At 45.7% G+C, this 25,210-nt stretch overlaps 1 protein-coding gene across 1 annotated transcript in view; it reads left to right on the top strand.

The window, feature by feature from the left end:
- Positions 1-813: 813 nt before the first annotated feature.
- Positions 814-25,210, top strand: part of WLS (Wnt ligand secretion mediator) — a 42,669-nt gene continuing 18,272 nt past the window's right edge. Inside the window, exons 1-2 of the mRNA XM_081867227.1 lie at positions 814-1,095; positions 15,682-15,954. Of these exons, the coding sequence (XP_081723353.1) occupies positions 990-1,095; positions 15,682-15,954 (379 nt within the window). The 5' untranslated portion in view covers positions 814-989. The remainder of the gene's footprint in view (positions 1,096-15,681; positions 15,955-25,210) is intronic.

The following is a 25,210-nucleotide window of genomic DNA, read 5'->3' as shown; positions in this document are numbered from 1 at the left end:
TCTAGAGGCCACCACAGAGAGGGCCCTTTCTTAAGTTTGTATATACAGTATTGCACTTCTAAAGATAAAAGAAGGAACTTACACTGGAACTTTCTATTTATTTATTTATTTTTTTGCAATTAGTGAACTTCTTATAGGTGGTGGTGGTGAACATTTGGAAATGTAACCGCAGCATTTGAAATTTGATTATGTCACTTATTAAGCCAAGTTCATGGCAGATTATTTTTGGACATTAGTGTGATGTCTAGAGTGGATATCCTTTTTCACCACTACCATTTCCTGTTCTGTCACCTGTAGTGACTATTGTTGCTGGATTGTACATCCATGTGGTTATGTGGCAGAAGAATATGACAGGGTTGTGGTTTTTCTGCCTTTCAACCAGCTTCGGAGGTAAGACAGAAGTCACCAACCACACAAAACGGAGGGGTAGCTAATTCTGAAACAGAAAGAGCAAAGTTTTCTCCCCACCCCCGCTGAACCTGTGATAAAATCGTTTTTAAAGGACACATCTTAATAGCATCTTCGTGTTATCCTTCCTTAACATCCATCCCCAAGTCTGGTGAACTTTCTGGGGGCTTTTTGTTCTCGCCGGGCTAGGCCCCGGGAGAGACCCAAAGAGCCCTTTCTGGAGTTGGGGGGGGGAACCTGCCTGGTCCACTTTCCACTTGTTAATTCCAAGCCCCCTTCCTCCGCCTTGCCCCCCACCGCTCTGCGAGACTTGACACCAATTGCTGCTGAATAGCAGAGGAAGGCGGGAGGAGGAGGCGGCGACGGAGGGAGGTGGGTATCATGTGATCCGCTTTCCTGCTCCTTTAAAGCAGCCACATGCAGCCGAGCGCCGGCCACAATCACAGCTCCCGGCAGAGCGGGATTCGGATCCGGACTTGCCCGGGCAATCAGTGCCGAGGCGGCCGCCGCTCTCCCTCCCCATCCCTGACAGCCTTAACTTTTGCCGCAGTAGCTTGTGCAAAGGGAGCAAGCTGCAAAAAATGGCAGGGGCAATTATCGAGAACATGAGCACTAAGAAGCTGTGCATTGTTGGCGTGATCTTGCTGATTTTCCAAATCATCGCCTTTCTGGTGGGAGGTCTGATCGGTAAGTGCGTCGCAGGCGCAAACTTTATCCTTCTTTTCCTTCGCCTTTCTCTCTCTTTCTTTCTCTTTCTGGCTTCTCTCTTCCCTGTTTTCGAGACTTTGCTTCTGTGATCTAATTAGCCGGGCTATTGTAGTTAAGAAAACACCGCGCCACGGGCCTCTTTGTGCCCCCTGCACTCGAGTGGCTGCAAAGGAAGGAGAAAGAAGGGAGGGAGGGAAGGAAGGAGGGAGGGAGGGGCGCGCGCACAGGCTCGGGGCAGAAAAAAGTTTGTTCGGGGTGTGTGTGTGTTTGGGTGTGTGTGTGTTTCGGCCTCGCTTCCAGGATCTGCACCAAGGAAGCGAGTGGAAAGGCGAAACCTTTTAAGCATGGCGACTTGGTTTCTTCAAGAAAGCCGGCGGGGGGGGGGAGATTGTGTGAAACGCGAAGTTGATATTCCCTATTACTTCTGCCTCGTCCCGACGATCTCCCTCCCTTCCCCTTCCCCTTCCTCTCCGACTGGGCTGCAGGGAGAGAGCTAATCTCTTTCAATTGCAATGAGAAGAAGAGCTACTCGAGCCCACGAAAGGAATGTTTGCGCATTGTGCCTCCTTGACGGGGATCTGCCTTTCTCTTGTGTTTCTTTCTTTCTCGAGCCAGGCTTACATTTGCTTAGGCAGTCTCGTAAGTTTGGATTGAAGGCTGTAAGGGGGGCAAGGACGCTCCCTCGGGAGAAGAAGGAAGTGACACCCCCACACACACACACAAACACGGAGGGTGAAGGGTTATTATTATTATTTGCAGACACTCCCTTCGATTCTTTGCTCCTGTCTCGATGGAGGCAACTTAACCACTTACCTGAGATCTTGCTGGGGGGGGGGGGAGGCGCACCTATCTTTAAACATATTGGGTGGACAAAAGGTTTTTTTTGTTTCCCCCCCATCCTCGCGCCCTCCTTCCGGGCGAAGTAAAAGTTGTGCTGCATGGATGCACAGTTCAACTGTCTCCCTCGTAACCCTCCCATTTCTGGGATATAGGAAGATTGGCTTCAGCCAGGGATTCCCACAAAAATCTTCCCTCTGTTGTCTTTGACTGTCTGAAACTTAAGGGGTTGCTGCTCTCCCAAGTCGAAATTCCTACGTTTACAGATAACTAAATGGTAGGAACTGAGGAAATGCTTAATTCAACAAGCTGTGTTAAAAATAATTTGGGGGCATGAAATGGCAAACAAAAGTGGAAAGCATGTTCCATTCTATTTGAGGGCTTTTTCTTTTCAGATCCCCGACCTGGGTGCTAATCCTTGTTTCTAGATCAGACAGATACTCACTATTTTTTATTATCTATCTGTGCCTCAAAACTTGCACCTTTATTCTGACATCCGTCGCACGGTACAGGGAAATGATATGGTGAATAGTCTAGTAACCCAGTGCCCTTGCTTTGCTTCGTAAATAAATAATTCTGTTTAGGGCTCGCTTGTTTTTCTTTTGTTTTTTGTTTTAAATTAAGAAGCACAATCCAAATTGCTAGTTACCTGCACACACTGTATCTGTCTTAAGATGCAGAAGAAAAAACCCCTTTCCAGGCAAACCTGCTTATGTCTTAAGAAAAATGAATATGGAGTGACCTTTATGGGAAATGTTAGTGGAGCAAATGCTTAGAGGGAGAGAGACTACTTAAAATCTTGCTCTCCTTAGAGTGTGCTCAGCACTCTGAAAACTCTTGCTCCAGGCCGTTTCTTAAGCAGTGACGTAACCTTTAATTGTTCTGGCTCTGGAGCAAGCATACCCCAAATCCTTTGTTTTAATTCTCAGTTTTAAGGTTCATCTCATAGCATGAAGGTTTTCCCCAATGTGAGTCTGCAAGACACCACTAATGGGTTGTTACAGGCAAATCTGAGGCATGTTGCAACAAACTTCACAGAGGTTTTTATTTCGAGGATCGTTCCAGTTGGTTATCCCACCTCATCTTAACCACATCATGTGCTGGGGTTATATTTTTATTTTTGAAAGTTGATTTAGTTTGTCCTAATGCACAGTGCTTGCTTAAAATGCCTTCCACCTTCAAGTTCTGAAAGCCTGGAAAATATTTTAAGGCACCATGATAGAACATTTAGATGGGGGTAAGAGACCTGTAGTCCTCTAGAAGTTGCTGGACTCCAGATGTTGAACGCCCATATGTCCCAACAACCATGGTCAATAGCCAGGGGTGATGGGAGTTGTAGTCAAGTAACATCTGGAGGGCCACAGATTGCTTTAGATCATGGCCAAACTTGGCCCTCCAGCTGTTTTGGGACTACAATTCCCATCTTCCCTGACCGCTGGTCCTGTTAGCTAGGGATGATGGGATTTGTAGTCCCAAAACAACTGGAGGACCAGGTTTGGCCATGCCTGCTTTAGATCAAATTGTAGAATAGCGGCTACATGATTTTGCTGTTGTATGCCATTACGTAACTCAGGTTTTCTGGTTCAGTATGTTTGAGCCATGAATACATCCTTCAGAAGCATAGCTTCCAATTCAAATACAAGACTCTGGAATACTTTTGAATACTAAATTTCCAGATAAAATTCTGCGCACTGTTACGTTGGAGGTTTGGGGTTGTTGTTGTTGTTTTACTACTGAGTGATGCTTGTGTTCAGGGAGGTTTCAAACCACAAGATACTGGTTTGGACATCATGACAAATGGTGGCTTTGCAAACTTGGAAGTTTTGTATTAAGGAGGGACGGGAGTTTGTACATTCCAAATCCAACAAAATATGGTTAGTTCAATGAGGAGTGTGATTTCTGATTCCAGACTATGTGAGGATACTTAAGATTGTGGCTTAATGAATTTGTAGTGGTAACCTTGCACTTACATTCAGTCCCCTAATAATAATTTCCATTCATCAACTCCAAGGGTCATTTTTTTCAATCAACTGGTAGTGGTTTATAGTGTGTGGGCGATCTCCCATAGAAGATCCATGTTCGTGACAAAATCCTAGATAGCTTAGCTAGTTACAGCATGGTGTTGAGAATGCCAAGGTTGCAGGTTCGATTCCCCATATGGAACAGTTGCATATTCCTGTATTTGGGGGTTGGACTGCATGATCCTCAGGGTCCCTTCCCATTCTACATTTCTATGATTCTCATGGTCAAGGGTGAACTCTTGGCTGAGGTGGGACTGGCTTGTTCTTTGATCCTTAAAAGAAAGTCCCTAGAAGTTAACAAGGTTTACCTTGCTCAACACTTATCAAGTTCTGTGTTTCATGGATGACCCTATATCAGATTGCCTATCTTTATTCAAGATTAGTTTTGCTTATTTTATTCCGTCATGCAGTTTTAAACACGGGGATCCCTTGCCACATTTGTGGCTACGGCTGCTCTGCTGAATAGGTACATGCTGTACTCAGGGTATGAATGCTGCATGGGGGCCCTTCTGTTTGAAAATATTCAGCCTGCAGTCCTAGCATAGATTCTTGAGATAGGAAATAGACAAGAAAGGTCATGTCTACTCCCTTCTTCAGTGAATATCTGTTAATTGCAGCTGAATGGGAAAATGCACTGGAAAATGAAACTACTTGGCACAAATCTGTTTGTTTTTAAGAGTGGTGAAGAATAGATAATAAGGACTTGAGGGGGAATACTTCAGATCCTACCAAACTGCATTGCCTTGCCTTTATCTCTTGTAATGGCATAACTTACAGTAAACGGCTTTATAGCTATAATAGTGTATTTGCTTAGTTTTATGTGATACAACACTCCGCTGTAGTTCTTTCCAGATACTAGGAAGGATTGTCAGAGCTATTACTAGAGGCCAAAGTAAAATGTTACTGCTGGTTTCTTTCTCAATAACCCCCCTCACCTTCTGAAGCTGTTAGTGAATCTGATTTGGGAGTCTGATGGGTTTGGTATATAGAAGATCCCGATTAAAAGCCCATCACAAAGTCGCTCTTTTGTAGCTTAACCTCTTATCATGGGAGTGGTTGAGAAGATAAAACAAGACTAAAAGTGCTATGATAGTGTCAGAAACCCTAATCTCATTTTAAAAATGAAGATTTTCCCCTGCTTTAAGGATCTTGGCGTGTTTGGGAAGGGAAATGGTTTCTCCTCCAGCGAAGAAGGCTTCTGTTTTGCCTGAAGCTAAAATTCAAACTCTTTCTGTAAGCTAGGAATGCTTCCCTTGAGATGAAAAGGCTCTGTGCACATACCAAGGATACTTTAGTATTCCTTCAGGCATGTATGTGGTAGATGCAGAGTTATGTCTAGGGGGGACAGGCTAGTCTAAATAAACTGTTTTATGAGGTACCAGTAGTTACCTGCGGATTAGACACTGTAGAATTGTAATGTTTCAGCTTGAAAGACACTGTTTTTCCTCTCAGAGCTGTGCTCTCGCCTCTGCTGTGAATAATGTTGGGTCATCACTGCTATTTAGACTTGTGTTGTGAGAGATTTAATAGTCTGGCTGAAGGAGCAGGAAATGTGTTTTTATCCAGAGTAAAAATCGACAAAAGGAGGGCTTGGACGAGGCCCAGGTATGCGATGCTGCAATTAGCAAATGTTTCCCGTGTGTGTGTGTGTGTGTGTGTGTTTTGAATTGGCTTGGAGGGTCACAGTGAAAATATGCTACAGAATTCAAACTGCTGTAGTCATTGGCTGCTTCAAGAAGTATATAGTAGTAAACTTGCTATCTAATCCTACTTAATGCTCTCCTCATGGAGATTCCTTTGGCACCTTCATTGTACACCTTTAGGTGCCAGGCAAAAACTGTTCCTTTTCAACCAGGCCTTTGGCTGATTGACATCTAATGCCCTTTTAAATGTGTTGTGGGAGGGGAGATTATTGGTTTGTTGTTGTTTTTATTCTTGTTATTTTGTGAACGGCCCTGAGTTCTACAGATGAAGGAAGGGCAGTATACAAATGTAATTCTTAGCAGCAGCAGCAACAACAATTTATGACATCATTCATGGTCAACAGTGCTTCTTTGGAAAATTTTCAAAATCAACTTGGTCATAATGATTTCTCTGGAGAAACAACCTTGCCTTGTGCTTCTGGTTGGGGGCAGCCTGTTCTAGGAGAAAAGGGTGTAGAAAATTGCTGCCTTTTGATACTTTTATAGGAAAGGCACAAACATGGGGAAATAACTGAACTATGGCAGCACTGGTTGAGAATTGGGGGAGAGAGACTGCAGAAAAAATCCTATTGCTGAATCCAGTAAAAAGTAAGTAGGCCACTCTCCCTTAAGTTCAGTGTACCTTATACCGATTAAGTCGCACTCACGAAAAACACAACATACATAAGCACAATCCTAAACCTCTTTACTGGGAAGCAAGGTCTTCTGATTTCAGTGGGACAGTCTCACATGTAAGGATGTGTAGAAGTGTAGCCAAACTGTGCAAAAACTACCAAAAGGGAAGAGCGTCTGCTAAAAGTCTGACTTGGTTGTAAAGTGCTATGAGCTGAGCGAGTTGCAAGTCAGTGGGGTGTTTTTTTTAATTCTTTCCACAGAAACAGATTTGTGATGTAGGCTAGCGATGTGAGAGTTGAGGATGATAAATTAGCTTGTTTATTCCTGCCCTCCTGTTGGTTAGTGTAATGAAGCAGAAGCCCATTGTATGCACTCATTTGGTAGCGATAGCTCTGCACAGAAGGGGGTAATTGAACAGAAAAGCAGAGAGCTCTTGGAGCATGGGAGTAGTTAACATCACACGAGGTCACTAGGCTTCAAGTTTTAATCAGTGTGGACACCCTGCGATTCAGATTTTTCTGAACGATCCATTGGGGCGTGAAACAAAGATCGGTAAATAATCTGAAACACAGAAAGGAGCTGTAAAAAATAAAAGAAGGGCAAAATTCCAGCTGCAGATACATTTTAAATGTTGATCTGGGAGCCTGTGGTGTATTTAGATTAAACAGTACTTACGCAGGCCATAGCAGTTTGTGTTTCACTATTAGAGCAAACATCCCCGCCCCCCCCCATGGTTGAAAGTTTCCAGAAAAGTGTCTTGAGGTAAAACCAAGAAATTGGCTGCAGACATGTGGTGGGACTCTAGCAAAGGTTCAAGGGGCCTAGTCAGAGGAATCTTCCTGAGCTTCCATTTTGGGAGGCTATGGACTTCTGGTCGCAAGAACTGTACCCTCCCCTTGCTATCACAGCCCACATTTAAAGACGAAACTAGGGTGGAGTAGGGTCTGAATCACATATAGCTCATTGTAAACTGTCTGTTGGGAGTAGGTGTGGAATGCCAAACACTTCACTCCCAGTCAGACCTCATAAAAACATAGATTTGGAAAGCAGTTGAGAAGCCACTGTTCTTAGCACAGCTTTCTCAAGGAAAGCTTCCTTCAAGAGCTGTGGACTGCAGACCAGGAATCACTGCAGCAAAGATTGGTTGAGGGGGCTAAAGTGTTAGAGTTAGTGCAGTGGAACAACTGTCTGCAGTACCCTAAATGCATTTTTGCATGCCAGGGCGTGTGTGTGTGTTTAATTGGGAGCCCTTCTAACTTCCATTTCAGGAAAGCACATGATAAATGCCATTATTAAGGGGAAGAAGAATTTTGTTGCACATGTCTACAAACATTCAGACTGTGCCTCTGGTGAGCTGCTAGCAAACACTTGTTATGACTTTGTGGGTACCCTCATCACCAGAGTGTTACTGACCAAAAATGGTCAGTAACCAAGAAGTACTTTAAGGACCAAAGCCCTGGGTTCCTTCTCCAGAAAGTGTACAACGTGGGCAGCCTATTGTGTAGAATAGCCAAACCCTGCAATAAAACCACATTTGTTCTGACCCATCAAATAGACTCACAACTTGACACCAGGCACATCTGATAGTACAATGGCCATCTAACGAAGACTAACAAGGGTGAATTGATATCCAGGAATAGCCTCCTATAAGACAGACCCAGAAGATAAGGTGGCAGGCTACCACTTGTTGCCAGTTATTGCTCTCAACTAAAACTACTCCAATGTATCATAGATCTAAAACCAGTTTTGTAGAATTATACTTTCCTCTCTCAGGCCTTGGGTTGTGGGCTTATACTTGCTTAACAAACAGCTCCGTAACCTAAACCAGTGATTTTCAACTGGTGTGCTGTGGCACCCTGGGGTGCCTTGAATGATGGTCAGGGGTGCTGCGGGCAACGCTGGCCTCTGCCCCTCTTCCCTCCCTCCTTTGATGCCCTCTCGTGTCTCTGCCTCCCTAAAGCTTCTGCGCAGCCCTGGCTACAAGCTCTGCAGGTGAATGGTGCCTCTAGGGCTGACCAGGGAGTGCTGGTTGCCAGGAGCTGAGGTGGCCTCGGAGTACGCAAGCAAGCAGGCGAGGAAATCCAGCCCAAGGTCACCCAGCAGCTGCATGAATCTGAGGGAACACTCCACAAGGGAGGATGTTCAAAAAAGGGTGAGAGGCTGCCAGCTCTTCAGGAAAGGGTTGACACGACTGGGTTCCTGAGCCCCACAGGGGTGGCGCAGAAAGAATGCAGTTGGTCAAGGGACCCATGGACTCAAAAAGGTTGAAAACCTTTGACCTAAATCATCTTTCCAGCTGAACATCAGCACAATAATGAGACCGTGCAAAATCCAGGTGGCAAATTTGTCCCCACGTTTTCTCTGTCAATACCATTATAGGAGCTAATAATCAAAACAAAATAAAAAAATTCCTTCCAGTAGCACCTTAAAGACCAATTAAGTTAGTTCTTGGTATGAGCTTTCGTGTGCATGCACACTTCTTCAGATACCAGAAGTGTGCATGCACACGAAAGCTCATACCAAGAACTAACTTAGTTGGTCTTTAAGGTGCTACTGGAAGGAATTTTTTTATTTTGTTTTGACTATGGCAGACCAACACGGCTACCTACCTGTAACAGGAGCTAATAATGTCAGCATTTTTCCCCCTTGCTCATCTTCCATGTATGCCATCATCTGCATACAATGCCCTTTCTGCATTCTGCGTAGGTCCATCAGGCCAATCCCTAAGCAATTGTGTCGGTGGACGCAAATCCCATATGAGGAATGGCAATATTCATAAACCAGTGATATAAGTTCAACTCCTCTCAGGTCTCAGTAGGGACAGTGGCTTCCCTTTCTTCTACAGATGTTAATTAGCATGGTAAGTTGATGGGTGATAAAGCAATCACTGCGGTTACTTTGCATGCATTCTGCTTCTGATTGAGTTGTCACTATCTGTACTTTCCCTCTGACCCCAGGCTTCCAACTTTATCTTCCCTATCACCATATCTGAAGAGTATTGTAGTCTGGAAATGCTTGTGCCATGGTAACATTTCTTAGTCTTTAAGATGACACACAAGAGTGTTGCTAACACTAGCACTGCTATCCCTCTAGAAATTAGAACACTTTCTTCTGGAAACACAAACTATTCAATTCAGATTGATAATTCCAGCGAGGAAAGGCAGAGGACCTGCTTGAGGAAAAGGGGTAGCTATGCTTCTCATTCCTTCCCAAGTGGAGGGGACGGGGTGGGGAGCACATGTGATGAATACTTGTTTGCTAACTGCTGAACAGAATGGATGGGAATATAACTGAACTGGAGAGGCTGTATTGTTTAGTGCTCTCTGACATTGTAGCTTCTCACTTGTAAGTTTTTGTTCTTAAGTATTTATTTACAAAATTACCCAAGTTAATAATTTTGTAAACAAATCAAATACTTCAGTAAATGTTATGTTTTGTTCAACTAATAGTGACAAAACATATAAAATGCCAGAAACTAGGTTGAACTAAACAGAGCATCTCTCTGAGTTAGATGCTCAAGTTGACTGTCACCCAGATTTTATCTGTCGTCGTGCTGTGTTTTAAAGCAGTGTTTCCCAACCGGTGTTCCGCGGCACACTAGTGTGCCGCGAGACGTTGCCTGGTGTGCCGTGGGAGGGAGGCGGGCGAGTCGGGCGGCGAGAGGCGGGGCGGCGGCGGCGAGCACACGCGGGGCAGGGAGCGAGCTCCCTCCCACATCCCATCGCCCCGTGCTCCGCGCTGGTGTCCGCAAGCCTTGCGCACCCGGGGGATCTCCCCCCGGGAGCGCAAGGCTTGCGGGCAGCAGCCTGCAGCGCGGAGCACGGGGCGCCCTCCGGAGGACGCCCCGTGCTCCGCGCAGGTGTCCGCAAGCCTTGCGCACCCGGGGGATCTCCCCCCGGGAGCGCAAGGCTTGCGGGCAGCAGCCTGCAGCGCGGAGCACGGGGCGCCCTCCAGAGGACGCCCCGTGCTCCACGCAGGTGTCCGCAAGCCTTGCGCACCCGGGGGATCTCCCCCCGGGAGCGCAAGGCTTGCGGGCGTCAGCTGGCAGCGCGGAGCACGGGGCGCCCTTCGGAGGACGCCCCGTGATCCGCGCTGGTGTCGGCCAGCCTTGCGCACCCGGGGGATCTCCTTTATTTCCCCCCTCAAAAAAGTAGGTGCGTCCTATGGGACGGAGCGTCCTATGGGACGAAAAATACGGTACTTACTATTTCATAATAAAGTAATTATAAAATACTTTCTTTGTGTTTATTTGATTCCTATTAAAGAGAGTTACTTTATATATAGTCAATATAGGCACAGAGTTAATTTTTTAAACATTTTCTAATGGTGGTGTGCCTCGAGATTTTTTTCATGAAACAAGTGTGCCTTTGCCCAAAAAAGGTTGGGAAACACTGTTTTAAAGGACATCTGGTCCAAACTTCAACAGACTCTTTCTTTTTTTTTTTTTGCCCCCCCCCCCCCCGAGGTCTTTTGTTCCACCCACTTTGCTTTTATTTTTATTTTTTGTATTGGCCAACAAATCCCCCAACATCTAAAGGGGAACATTACAGCCACCATTCTGCATGAATGGCTTGAATTCAAGCAATACTCTTTGAGAAGAGCCAGACATTCCAGACACAGCTCTTCAGATAAAAAACTCTGTGAGGTCTTTGTATTTGAAGTAGACAGTTCTCAATTAAACAAATGCTGTTCTGCAAAAAAGCCCCTCCTCCTGCCTTCCCTCCTTCTTACCCATGAACTCAGCAGGACTTTAGATACCCTGCCATAACTTTAACACTGTTTTAAACTTGTGGCCCATAGCAGTGGTTTTCAACCGGTGGGCCGTGGCACCCTGGGGTGCCTTGAATGATAGGGGTGCCATGGGCAACACTGGCCTCTGTCCCTCTTTCCTTCCCTCCGTCCTCTGATGTCCTCTTGCGTCTCTGCCTCCCCAAGGCTTGCAGTGCTGTTTGTTGCAGCAGTCCTGGCTACTCCCCAGGTGAATGGTGCCTCTGGGGCTCGCCAGGGGGAGCTTCCCAGGCCACTGTGGGGCTGTGTGAGGAGGCACCTCTCTTTGGGGTAGGGGGGCAGCTAAGCTGCGGCTGCTGCCCAGAGGACTCCCAAGGAGAGAGGAGAGGAGAGGAGGCTGCGGGAACACTCCACAAGGAAGGGTGTTTGAAAAAGGATGAGAAGCTGCCAGCTCTGCAGGCAAGCGGTGACATAACTGGGCTCCTGAGCCCCACAGGGGTGCCGCAGAAAGAATGTAGTTGGTCAAGGGAGCCGTGGACTCAGAATGATTGAAAACCTCTGGCCCATAGTGCCTTTCCAAATACAGTGGTACCTCGGGTTAAGTACTTAATTTGTTCCAGAGGTCCATACTTAACCTGAAACTGTTCTTAACCTGAAGCACCACTTTAGCTAATGGGGCCTCCTGCTGCTGCTGTGCCGCTGGAGCCCGATTTCTTTTCTTATCCTGAAGCAAAGTTCTTAACCTGAAGCACTATTTCTGGGTTAGCGGAGTCTGTAACCTGAAGCATATGTAACCTGAAGCATATGTAACCCGAGGTACCACTGTAAAGTTAAACAACTGTGAAGAAGAGGTAACTCGCATATTTTCTTGACTTGTTGGGGGTGGTACAGTAGATAAGCATCATCACCATTTGGCATGTATGACAGAGCTGGCTTCAGCGCTGTACAGTAGGAAAGAAGTGTTGAGCCAAAAGGTGATGGTGGTGGATGTCTTTGGAATGGCAGCAGAGTCGGTTGAACAGGATTGCAAAGCATGATGCGGAACAAAGCTTGGGAGAAGAGAGTGCTGTGCTCCGGTTTTGTGCCAAGCAGGACACAGACATTTCTTTACACAACATTTTTTGCATTGTGGTTGTATGCTAAATATTTGCTGCAATTGGACATATAGCAAGGAAAGCAGGAACATACGGAAACCCATTACAAATAATCAGACTGGTGCTTTAAAGGACTGATTTCATTGCAGGGGACAGACGAATGGGCTGAGAGAAGAGGCGGGTGAGGACTGGAATCTGGTTTTGTTTCACTTTTCTAGTCCTTTGTTCTTTAAAAAGCAATTACTGGGCATTCTCTCCCCCGCCCCCCAGCCTGAGAGGTTGATTTTTGGGGAAAGTTCGGGGGGGGGATGTGCTTTTAATCCCCCATCCCTGCATATTAAAAATTAAGCCTGGAGATTCATACACACAGTAATAGGAACCTTACCAGAATACTCTTGTGCTATGGTTTAATTTGCTTGTGACATTTAGCATAATCTGCAATGCCATGTGTGTGGCTTTAGGAATGGTCGGCTAACAGCCTGCAGATTTCCTTTGCTTCTGAAGTAGTTGCATGACCTATGGGCTTGTGGCTTAAATACTGGGAGACTTTGCTTATCCTTTCCCTGCCTGCCATTTATCTTTATGAACAAAATAAAATCTAGGCTTTTTTTTAAAAAAAGGCAGCAACCTTGTACAGGTGTCCACAAATCTGTGGTTGCCAGCATGCTCAGTGGCGGATTCCCTCCCTGGAGTCTTCTCCCAGTTGCAGATGACTCTGGGGAGGTCTCACACATTGCGCTGCCCTCTAGGCTTTTGGCCTCGTCCCTCTACTGTCTGCTGAGCAGCTCTGCATGACACAGGATCCTGGCCTCTTCCCTGAGCCCCCTGCATGCCAGAGGCTTGTTAGGCGGTAAGGATTGGTGGGAGCCACTAATAAGGGCTGACTACAAAGCCGAGCCAAAATCGATGGACCCTTGACCATGGAAACGTGTCTGTATTACAGCATATCTGATCCAGTGAAGCACCAGCTACTCAGTGGTTTGCACATCAGGCTTTGGAAAGAATTTTATGTGATCCAGCATCAAAAGGGAATAGCCCTCTCTCTGGTGGGCCAGAAGCACAAGAATATGCTCTGTTCTGGTTCATTGGAGCAAGTCATTGCTTGATGCGCAGGATTAGGAAGCTCATATGACCAGCTAATTGACCAGAGTTACTGATACAAGTATGTGCTCCATGGGGCAAAACAAAAGGCAGGATGTGTGGAGCCATTCACTGCCGCCGACTTTTTGAGAGCTATGCAGCTATCTTCTGTACACAACTATAGCAGAATCCCTCTAATCCCATCCTGAAAGGTCTATTACTGGCATAGATTCAGCAGTATTTTGAGTTTCTTTTCATGGCCATTCTTTCACCATGGCCTATTGGGAGCATGGCATGGCCTAGAGACTGCGATCTATTCCCACTATAAATAAACTGACAGTGATCTGCCCGTTGGATCGACCAGACTTGTTGAGCTTTCTTTGGGGAGCACACTGGTTTAGGATATGGAGCTGTTTGTTAAGCAAGAGTTGTTGAGCTTTTTTTGAGGAGACTGACCAAAAGCATTGGATTCCATGCATGGATTGCAAAATACAACATTTTTAACATATACAGTCATAACACAGTTTCAATTTTTCTCTTATTTTTGTTGATTTCCTGCTCCTTTTCCCATGGAGTTGTTGTTTCTCCCCTTCTGCACCCTGTTTTATTTATATTATTACAAAATACAGGCAACTCCCATTTTGCAGGCGTTCCGAGAACGTGTGCCCTTTCACGTGCATATTGTCATAACCCAGATGTGGCTGGAAAAGGGGGTGGGATTATGCATGCTCCACCAATGTGCATGGGGCCGGTCATTGCCTATATAAAACTACAATAGAATGCCAATATTCTTTTCTTGGTCAAGGTGACTAAAAGAGTACTGTGGCAGCACAACTACAGACATTGTTGGAAGATGCAGGTTTTGTTGACTAACTTGATTTTGGCTTCAGAACTGGTTTTGGGACGGAATTGGCCTTGGTTGATCTGATGGATGTTCTTCATTGGGGCAGGAGGAGTTGCAACCCTGCTACTTTTTCTCTTAGTAGCTTTTGATAGCATCAACCACTGTATCCTCCTAGACCAGCTCTGTCAGATGGAAGTTGCTGGCATTGTCCTTCAGTGGTTCTGTTCTACCTGCAGGACCATTTGCAGAGTGGCCTCAGGGTCCCATATTGTCCCAAATTCTTTTTAAAACCCACTTAAAGCTGTTACATGTGACTGAATGGATCTTTTGCATGTGTGTCAGACACTCTTTAACACCATTGGGAGTGGCATTAGGCGATTTGGAGCAAGGTGTCACCAGTTCACTGATGGCACTCATTTCTCTATAACATCTGAACCTGATGAGACCATGCAATTCACGGACTGCTTTGTGGAGTAGATGAAGGGCTGGATGAGGACTAGTAAACTGAAGCTGAATCCTGGGAAGACAACAGAACCTTTGTGAGTGAGCAATTGCTAAGTTTGGTAAATTGACCAGTTGACTATTCTTGATGGGGTTGCATTCTCCCAGAAGAAGTACTGTTAGTGCCATCACCCAATAGCTAGGAGTTCTGCTTTCCAGCTTCAGCCTATACCACATAGCTGGGACACAAGCTACAGCCATGGAAGGGCACATGCGTTGCATGCAGAAGGTCTCAGGCTAGTCTTTGGAATCTCAAGGTAGGGCTAGGAAAGATTCTCTTGAGAGGTGTTATCTGTGTAGACAGTACAGATCTAGATGAACCAATGGTCTGATTTGCTATAAGGCAGTTTCCTGCATTCCCATGTTCCATCTCTGTCTAGGTCATGGTTTCCCAAGCTTGGGTCTCCAACTGTTTTTGGACTACAACTCCCATCCCTGGCTAGTAGGACAAGTGGTCAGGAGTGATGGGAATTGTAGTCCCAAAACAGCTGGGGACCCAAGTTTGGAAAGACCCTTCTCTAGACCATTGTTCTCCTTGGAACTGGCACCATCCAAATGAAACAACCAAAATGGCGGTGTTGAAGTGACGCAGTATTGCTATTTGTGTGTGTGTGTTTTGCTTTGCTATCTTGATTTAAGGCAGGGGTGGGAACCTTCTTTGAGCCCAAGGGCCACACTCATCTGAGAAGGGGCCAGAGGCAAAAATGGGCAGAGTAATGGGTGTAAATCTTGCCTTTGTACAGCAGGCTGGTTTCAACATGCCCCCGCCTCTGGATTTTCCATTCAGGCAAGAGACATCACAGTTCAAGAAGGCATTCCAGCCAGGCAAAAACACTTGAGGGGCAAAGCAGAGCCAGTAAGAAGTGAGGGCTGGGGAAAGTTGTGAGGGCCAGATAGGGGCCTGGAGGGCCACATGCACCATAATTTAAGGAGAGGGAAAACAAAAATGGGGTTCAATATTGTCTTCATTCCTCTGGCACATAATTGCATCCTCACCTTTCGTGCCTCTAGATCTGCTGCAGGTGTTCACATGAGATTGAGTAACTAAATTTTCCGCTTCAGATGCTGCTGGCCACTATTTAGTAATACAGTTTATAAACTGTTCTTTTGTGTTTCTCCCCCCCCCCCCTTCTCCTCCTCAGCTCCAGGTCCCACTGCAGCTGTGCCCTATGTGGCAATAAAGTGCATAGATGTCCGGAAGAACCACCACAGGAGCAAATGGCTTATGCCCTGGGGACCTGACCAGTGTGAAAAAATCAGAGACTTTGATGAAGCGATGAGCAGGCAAATCGAAGCCAACGATATTGTGTTCTCAATTCACATGCCACTCCCCCACAGGGAGATGAGCCCCTGGTTCCAGTTTATGGTCTACATTTTGCACATGGACATTGCTTTCAAGATCAACAACCAAATTAGTAAGTACCTGGAAGAATTGTTGTTTACATAGTTAATGTAGTAACTTGAAAAGGAGTATTGATGTAAGTCGGACTGAGTGGGTATGTTGTGTGTGTTTTAAAAGAAGGTGGTAAAGGAGAACGAAGGCCTGTCCTCTTCTCCTTGTATTAAGGCAAGAGAGAAGGTTATCTAGGACAACTCCACTCACCTATTTCCACATGGGCTCCCTTCTGACTTGTGGATTGCAGTGAACCAGGGCTTATTTTAATGGGCAGCCAGACTCAAAATGGGTTAGTTCCAGTGAGGGGGAAAGACAGTTCTGAAAAGATAAGGTTGCCATACATCCAGAACTTTCCAGGCATACCTGGAATATTGTAGTCAGAAGCAGTGTCTGTGTGGAAATTGGTGAAATGTCCAGGAAAATCTGAATGTATGGCAACCCATGTCAGCAGTGTCGTTTTCGCCTATTTTCCTTTGAAATACAGTGGTGCCCCACAAGACGAATGCCTCGCAAGACGGAAAACTCGCTAGACCTGCGAGTTAGTTCCTGCGGGTTTTTTTCCTTCCCCCCCTTTTCTAAGCCGCTAAGCCGCTAATAGCTCTAATCTGCTAAACTGTCAATGGGCTTGCTTCGCAAGACGAAAAAACCGCTAGACAAAGAGACTCGCGGAACGGATTATTTTCGTCTTGCGAGGCACCACTGTAGCTCAGAAAGCAACATTTGTTTCTGATCTGCCCCTGCCCCCCTGGAAAAGATTTAAGCAGTTCAGAAATTCAAGTGATGCAAAAGTTATATTATGTTGGGTGATGTAAAAAGTGACTGAGAACAACTTGAAAGTAAATTAGTTTCTCCTTCCCTTGCCAAGAACACTTTTCACAGATTCTGCAGCTGCTCTTGGGAGTTCATGACATGTCTTGCGTGAAGCTTGATGATAGCACACTTCTGTGGTAGCAGTGTTAAAGTAGGAGAAAATCCTCAGAACTGGAAAATCTGTGTTGTCTTCTAAATGTCATGGAATGTCACTCCAAGCAAGAAAGCAATGTATTTACACACAGACGAGGCACGCAGATTACAATCATGTACCACTGGGCGGTTCTCAATTTCCCTTTTAAAAAGTCCTGCAGTGGACAAGGAGAGAGCTCATCTCCTCTCCAGAATATGCTCATGCCAATGGGAAGGTTTATGGGTAGCAGTATGAAGAGATCAAAGTCCTCCTCATCTTTCCCTTTGAAGCAGTAAGAGGGATGGGGAGCCTGTGGCCCTCCAGTTGTTGCTGAACTACAACTGTCATAATTCCTGATCATTAACCATGCTATCTGGGGCTGATGACAGCTGGAGTTGAGTCACACCCAGAGAGGCGTGGGTTCACCACCACGACAGATTGCTGCAAGGGCAAAATCAAGCAGAAGAGCCTCCTCCCTTCAGATGTTGTGCCACTTATCATTGTATGATGGGATTGTTTAAAAACACGATTTAATCCAGCAACGTGGTTGGGTTCAGGCTGCTTCTTATGAAATTAGGAATGTGCCATGGCTCACATTTTTAATATGATTGCATTATAATACGCTGTTGTGAAAATTACTGTGAAGTCTGTGCTTGGGGAAGCTGTCATGATAGATGTGTTCATTGTGCGGTCTTGAACTGTTGTCCTGGCATATGTGACAACACCATATAGTAGACTGTCATGCCGCTTTTGTGACTTGCAGCAATGAGTTTACATTTTCCTTAATATATAAGTGGCGGTGTCACAGATCTTAAGGCTGGCCTGTTTTAGTTCTAAGCGTTGTGCATAGCATGTGGAAAGTTGCTAGAACCACACATTCCAGTCGAGTTATAATTCCACGAGCAGCATTTCCACAAAGTTTGTAAAGAGTTCATTGAGTTTGACAAGCACAGCGATCCTGAGAGATTTCCTTTCTGCATTGGCAAGAAATGTGTGGAAGCAAAGGAGATAGAGTCTTAGGATGACTGATATCTTTCCTCTCTTTTTTTAAATCGCTGGATTGGAGTTGGCTGCTAATGTTGGGGGGCCGGGGGGGGGGAGAGCTTATTCACATTGATCTGATCTCACCAGCCCCAAATAGCTTTTTCTTTTCTGTCTTGGTGACCAAGAAAAAAAAATACAAGTGTAGTTTTCTCCTGTAATCAAGGAGAAGCGTGAAGGTGAAAGTCATTGTGAGATCATTCTTGGCTTGGTTTTCCTGCTCTAATTTGAGTGACTGTAGCTCTGCCCTGGCTTTGCCATTTCTAGACGGAGGAGGAGTATACAGACTGGCCTGAGTCCAGGTCAGAATACACTCTAGCAGATTTCCTGATTTCTATAGAATTCATTCTTCCAAATGCTCCCCTTTTCCCAACCTCTACTAAACTACTGTATTGACTTTGGGTGATACTTGGTCATGCCTTTAACTGAATAAAACAATCCCCAGCTGTTTCACCTCGAGCCACTGAAACCTGCAACCATTTGCCTCTGTTGTTCCTCATCAGTGGGAAGGTGACACTTTATTTTGTATCCTGCTCTTCCTCCAAGAGGCAGCACACATGAGGCTGTCAGGTTGTTATCTCAGAAGCCCCGTGATATAGAATGAGGCTGTGAGAGGCTGACCTGCCTAAAGCCTTACCCAGTGAGCTGCTTTGGGCATCAATTTGTCAAAGTGTCCCTTTGAGTGTAATACAAGTGAATGTATTGACAGCAGTTGGTTCCTTTCCTTTCTTTCTTCCCCCACTTCAAACACTGGTCCATGTCAGAGCAGAGACCTTTCTGAGATAATCGGAACTGGCGTAGCATGGCATTTTTAAAAACTTAGGAGCCCCCCTTCATACATTTGCACCACTCCAAGAATGTATGGAGGGGAGAATGGTTCCTCCCCGTCATTGTCCGCCATCATTTCCCTGACCTCCACATATTGTGCAGGAGAAGGGGGGCTGTGCACATATTGGCTCTTATAGAATCATAGAATCATAGAGTTGGAAGAGACCACAAGGGCCATCGAGTCCAACCCCCTGCCAAGCAGGAAACACCATCAGAGCACTCCTGACATATGGTTGTCAAGCCTCTGCTTAAAGACCTCCAAAGAAGGAGACTCCACCACACTCCTTGGCAGCAAATTCCACTGTCGAACAGCTCTTACTGTCAGGAAGTTCTTCCTAATGTTTAGGTGGAATCTTCTTTCTTGTAGTTTGGATCCATTGCTCCGTGTCCGCTTCTCTGGAGCAGCAGAAAACAATCTTTCTCCCTCCTCTATGTCACATCCTTTTATATATTTGAACATGGCTATCATATCACCCCTTAACCTCCTCTTCTCCAGGCTAAACATGCCCAGCTCCCTTAGCCGTTCCTCATAAGGCATCGTTTCCAGGCCTTTGACCATTTTGGTTGCCCTCCTCTGGGTTGCCCTTCTTTCAGAGCTTCCCAACACAGAAAGGTTAAGAGGGTAAAGCTACTGGACACATGGAGGACTGTAAGCGCAGTGCGTAGACAGAAGAGGTCTCAGCTGTGATCTGATCTGGAATTGTTCCTGTTCTTTCACCTCTGTCGTTCACATTTCAACTCCATAATGAGCTTTGCCGATTGGCCTTGGGTTTGCCAGTGTGTCTCGGCCTCAGCTCTGCCATCTGTAACTGGCGAGCGAGACTGACTGGCTTTGTGGGCTGCAATTAGAAAATGAGTGCTATGTAAAATATTGGCTCCTTACAGTTCCTGGATGTGTTCAGTGCGGGGCAGCTGTGTTGGTTAAGCCGTTTTAACTTATCTGTTCAGACATGTGCTCCATTGCACAGACGACGACAACAACAACAACAACAACAACAACAACAATTGTATTTTTTATACTCTGCCCATCTGGCTGCGTTTCCCCAGCCATTCATGCTGTGCGTTATATGGTCTGAAGTGCTGGCTCCTTCAAATTCTACCTTTGAACACTTTTGCTGCTCTGCACTGAAAATTGTGCTCATTAATTTCATAACTAATTCAGTGGCCCCTTGTTTTTACATGCCACAAGAAGGGCTACGGCACCCACAGGATGCCTTCTTTGAACTCACTGGGATACCTGTAATGGTCTGCAAACATTATTTGCTCTCTGGTGTCTCCATGTTGCCCCAATAGTAATTTACTGACTTGGCTTTTCACTTCTTTTGAACACCCATCCTTTTCTCCCTCTCAGGAAAGGCAGGGCAATCCCAATATGCAGTCTAGAAAGCTAGACCCAAGATGTCTGCAGCAATTCTTTGCTTCCAATTGTTTCCTGGTGGGCAGAGTTATTTTGGTGTTTGACATTCGGATTCAGAGAGGGTGTGTACAGGCATATATAGAATGCTTGGATTGGGGGGACACCGGAGGAATAAAAATGGCTGCAGTGACTCATTGTGTGACTCAGTCCAGTCACTTCTTTCAACCAGTATCCCTTGGCTGCTTGAACCACCAAATGAAGATGATTGGTGCCTTAAAAGCCACCGTTTTACCACAGTTTAATTACTGTTTTTTTGTTTACTGTGCACAGAAACCCGGGAACCAGGCACTAGCATTGTTGAGTCCTTACAAATTCATCGTTTAACGAGCAAAAGATTTTCTGGCAGTGGAATAAAACGCCAGTCTTGGCAGGATGCCTTGAATAGATCTTTGTAGTGGTTTCATTTTAACTTCAAGATAATGCAGATTGATTATGATGCTGTAACTGAAACATCTTGGAGGCTGACATTGGTGCCCTTGAAGGATGCTGTGCTTTTCTTTCTGAGGGATATGTTTGTTTTGCATGCTTATGGAAATTAGGTCCTTCCACTGACTAAATATTTATGCTGTTTATTGCAACAATTGCTGCGAACAAATTAATGGCTAGTATTTAAATGTGGGGATAAGCTGATCTTGTGGAAGTGACAGATTGTGACAAGACAATCTATTGTTTGGAGGCTGTTGTGTATTTGTGATGGTTTGAGGTGTATGGGAGTCAGCAGCTTCTCTCTTGATCCTCCTTCAAAAGTGAGAAAATCTCCCCCCCCCCCACCACCACCACCACACTCCCTCAGGAGAAATAGTTTGGCACTCACATGGACAGGCAGTAGGCAGGGCCACTCCCATTTCCCTAAGAATATTGATCAAGAGAGGGGAGGATTGATGGTGAACTTAGTGCAGAGCTGGGGAATCTATGACCCTCCCAATGTGGTTAAACTGAACTCCTATTGTTCCTGGCCATTGAATCATAGAATCATAGGGTTGCAAAGGACCACAGGTATAATGATCGTCTAGTGCAAACCTCTGCAGTGCAGGAAACTTTTGCCCAGTGGGGGATTCAAACCCACAATGCTGAGATTAAGAGTCTCATGCTCTACTAACACGGCTGGTTGCTGATGGAACATGGAATCCAACAGCATCTGTAGGGTCACACATTCCCACACCTGCCTTAACTTGAGATAATCATCTTACCCCAAGTCCTTTCTCACATAAAGCCCCAAACCCACCACACAGAGAGCCAGTGTGGTGTAGTGGTTAAGAGCGGTAGACTCTTAACCAGGTTCGTGTCTCCGCTCCTCCACATGCAGCTGCTGGGTGACCTTGGGCTAGTCACACTTCTCTGAAGTCTCTCAGCCCCACTCACAGAGTGTTTGTTGTGGGGGAGGAAGGGAAAGGAGAATGTTAGCTGCTTTGAGACTCCTTTGGGTAGTGATAAAGCGGGATATCAAATCCAAACTCCTCCTCTTCTTCATACAGACATGCACACCAGTAGCAGATTTTAGAGCTTTCAGATTTCAGTGTCACCCTGTGCAGCGCCAAAATTTATCGCCTCTTGCCTTCCATTCTAAGTCATTGTTGTGACACCCTCTCGACTCAGTGCCTAGTACGGGTGAACAGGATGCGGTCCCCAAAATCTGCCATGCCGCTCTTTTGTATTTTCCTCTGGCCACAGGTACCTCTGAATCTTATCTTCCTCCCTCTCTCCTCTACCTTGATCATAGAATTGTAGATTAGGAAGAGGGGCCCCAAGGGCCATTTAGCCCAACCCCCTGCTCTTGAAAAGGCATGAGTTGCTTATATTGATTACCCCTGTTCTGGAATTAAACGGCAAGAGTCCCAGCGGCGATTGTATATACTACATTGGGGATGGGGAACCCATAGCCCTGCAGATGATGCTAGGTTGCAGCTCTGAAATCCCTTCCCATTAACCGTTTTGCTGAGGTTGATGGGAGTTGAAGGGCCACAAGTTGCCCAAGTCTGCACAGAATATGCATTTCATATACGGCACCTCAACTGCTAAAGCAGCATCAATATTCAATTGGTTAATCCTAAATGACTATAATTGATTGCTACTTTAATAGCAACCTCCAAATTTCCATTGATTTTGAAGTGTTGTCTTGCCTGCCAGAAAGTGTACAAAAATGGGCAAGAATCAATTCCTATGTCATTATAATAACTCATATTCCTTTCTAGGCAGAACCTGAAAACAGATAACCTTTTTGTTTTAGAGTAGACTAATACTCTTTGCCAAACAGGTGGAAGAAATCGCTTGGTATCCTCTTGGAAGTGGCTACCAGCTCTCTCAAATGCTTTTAACTAGTGAAATATGTCAAACGATTTGTGCAACTTGATAGTGATTTTAAAAGAGAGAGAGAGAGAGAAATCAAAAATCTCCAAACTGATCTCCAGTCCTGTTCTGTTTGCAGCAGCAAAGCCTCCTTTCTCACAAGGCGTATGAAACAAGTCCTCTGTGTGAATAACATTGACCATCTTCCAGTAATAACACAGCTGTTGAAAGGGCTTAGTCACCCAGGCAATGGAGGCATTTCTGAAAGGGGAATGTTTGTATGCAGCAACCTGACATTTGTCTAGATGGGACCTTGAATCGGAAGGGGTGGAACACAGGCGGGAGAAAGAGAGGCTCTCTCGTTCTCTAGCCAGAAGAGATCCTGTTTGGGGCCTGGCACAAAAGGCTCATTCTGAAACAAGGAAGGCCACTCCAGTGTTTTGTAAGCAATCTTATTCCTCTCAACGAGTCAGAACTCCAGCTCTCTCCACCTCCCCATTAAGCACTTCATCCCTCTGTCCCTCGCTGTTTCCCTGGTTATTTCCAAATAGCTTCTGCTGCAATTCTCTCATGGACTTTGGCACAACCCAGATACCACCTTGCCACTTCCATTAGCCAGGAATCAGCCTGGGGAACTGGCAGCGTTCCTGTGCAACTAGCAGGTGTCACATGTCTGGGGCACGTAAACCCTTCCTTCAGCTTTTCCATCGGGGCCGGAGGTGTCCCGAACACTGACGAGCCTTCACAAGTGTGACCAAAAGAAAAATTGGCTTTTAAGCAGCAGTGGTGTTTTCCTTTTTGTTGTAGCCTTGTACCCTGCACCTGGGGATGGAGATTGGGTAGGTTGATGTATCGAAGGAAACTTGAGGAGTAGGGTTGCATTGGTCTTTAGGTGGATATGTGTCCGTGTGTGTGTGTGTGTGTGTGTGTGTGTGTATATATATATGTGTGTGTGTGTGTGTGTGTGTGTGTGTGTGTGTGTGCGCATTTGAAACTTTGCAAATAAACAGCAGAGGGCAGAAGGGTGGACCTGAATAATCCTTAATCCTAAGTGTAAGGGGCATTAGCCACCTTCTCTGCTGATTGATAGTGGGGGTTTTTTCATGGTGAGCAACACCAGAACCATTGAAAAAGGCCTTCTGCTTCATTTTTCTCCTCGCCTTGTACCTTCTGTGAAATAACACCTGCCACGCTTTGGGTGCTATTGCTTTTAGACCAGCAGTTTGGTTAGATCAACTACAATATAAACTAGTTCCCTACTGTTAATGTCCTGTTAATGTGCTCCTATTATGGGCTGTTCCCCAAGTTTGACAATGAGAGGGGGATGCACACATTTTGGGAGGGAGAACACACAGTCCCAAACAGACTTTCTACTATGCTGCCTGGGAATAGTTATCCCCATCTGGCTGCATTTACCCTGCTCTTCAGGCCAAGAAGACCTCCCAGAGTGGCTTGCAAAAAATAATAATCCTTGATTAGCAAGACTGGTGCTGTTTACAGTCTTACGATCTACAAAGGACACGACACAAAAGGAAAAAGTGAGGCAGTGAGAAAGGAACAAGGAAACGGGCAAACTTGAGCACTGGTTATTAAAGTTACAAAGTTCTTACTGTACCCAGCTTGAATGAGGGCAACCCATCTTTCTCGCCTGACAAAATAGTTGAGCGGATGCTTCTACAATGCAGTAGCCGCAACAAACTAAGAAGAGGTCACTAAAAGTTTGACCAAGGAAAAGGAAGGACCCTTAGCAAGACAAACAGATAAAGCTTTGTTGTATTGTGTTGTACAACTGACTATTCTGTCAGTGGCTTTCCCAATATCTCATGCATTTTTTTCTCTCATCACCTGCTCTTGAACTTTTAACTGGAGTTGTCAGGAATCAAACTAGGGACTTTCTGCTTGCAAAACATTTGCTCTGTTATTGGGCTGTACCACCCCCACCCTATGGTGCACAGCATTGCACCATACATCTAGCACTCAATAAACTGGGCTGTATCTGATATCCCACCACTTCCTTGCTCAGTGAGAACTGGAGAGTATTCTTGGTTCGCCACCATCCTATTGAAACTGCCCCTGTTCCTCTACCACCTTCAGCAAGCAGAACACATACAGTACAAGCATTTGCTTATGTCCAGTTACAGAATATCATCATGGATTATATATCCTTGCAAACAAGGGTGCTTTCATCTCCGCTTCTGGAATTGGGCCACCCCAAAGCTACTAGTAGGAACACGGGTGGCGCTGTGGGTAAAACCTCAGTGCCTAGGGCTTGCCGATCGCATGGTCGGCGGTTCAAATCCCCGCGGCGGGGTGAGCTCCCGTCCTTCGGTCCCAGCTCCTGCCCACCTAGCAGTTCGAAAGCACCCCTAAGTGCAAGTAGATAAATAGGAACCGCTTTATAGCGGGAAGGTAAACGGCGTTTCCGTGTGTGGCACTGGTGCCGGCTCACCAGAGCAGCTTCGTCACACTGGCCACGTGACCCGGAAGTGTCTCCGGACAGCGCTGGCCCCCGGCCTCTTAGGTGAGATGGGCGCACAACCCTAGAGTCAGACACGACTGGCCCGTACGGGCAGGGGTATCTTTACCTTTACCTTTAAAGCTACTAGTGGAAGGTGGAAATGGCCTCATGTTCCTCCATCTCCCCCTGTGCAGGACTTAAGTTTGTATATACAGTAGGTATCCTAAACCATTTACTAGCTTTAGTTATCATCCATGTACTTAAATGTTGGTGCTGCCAGTCTGATACACGGTAACATGAAT

Source organism: Podarcis erhardii (genome assembly GCF_964252035.2).
Source record: "Podarcis erhardii genome assembly, chromosome: 6".
Taxonomy (NCBI): domain Eukaryota; kingdom Metazoa; phylum Chordata; class Lepidosauria; order Squamata; family Lacertidae; genus Podarcis; species Podarcis erhardii.
The sequence above is the reverse complement of the archived record's forward strand: the minus strand, read 5'-3'. Positions and strand labels throughout refer to the sequence as shown.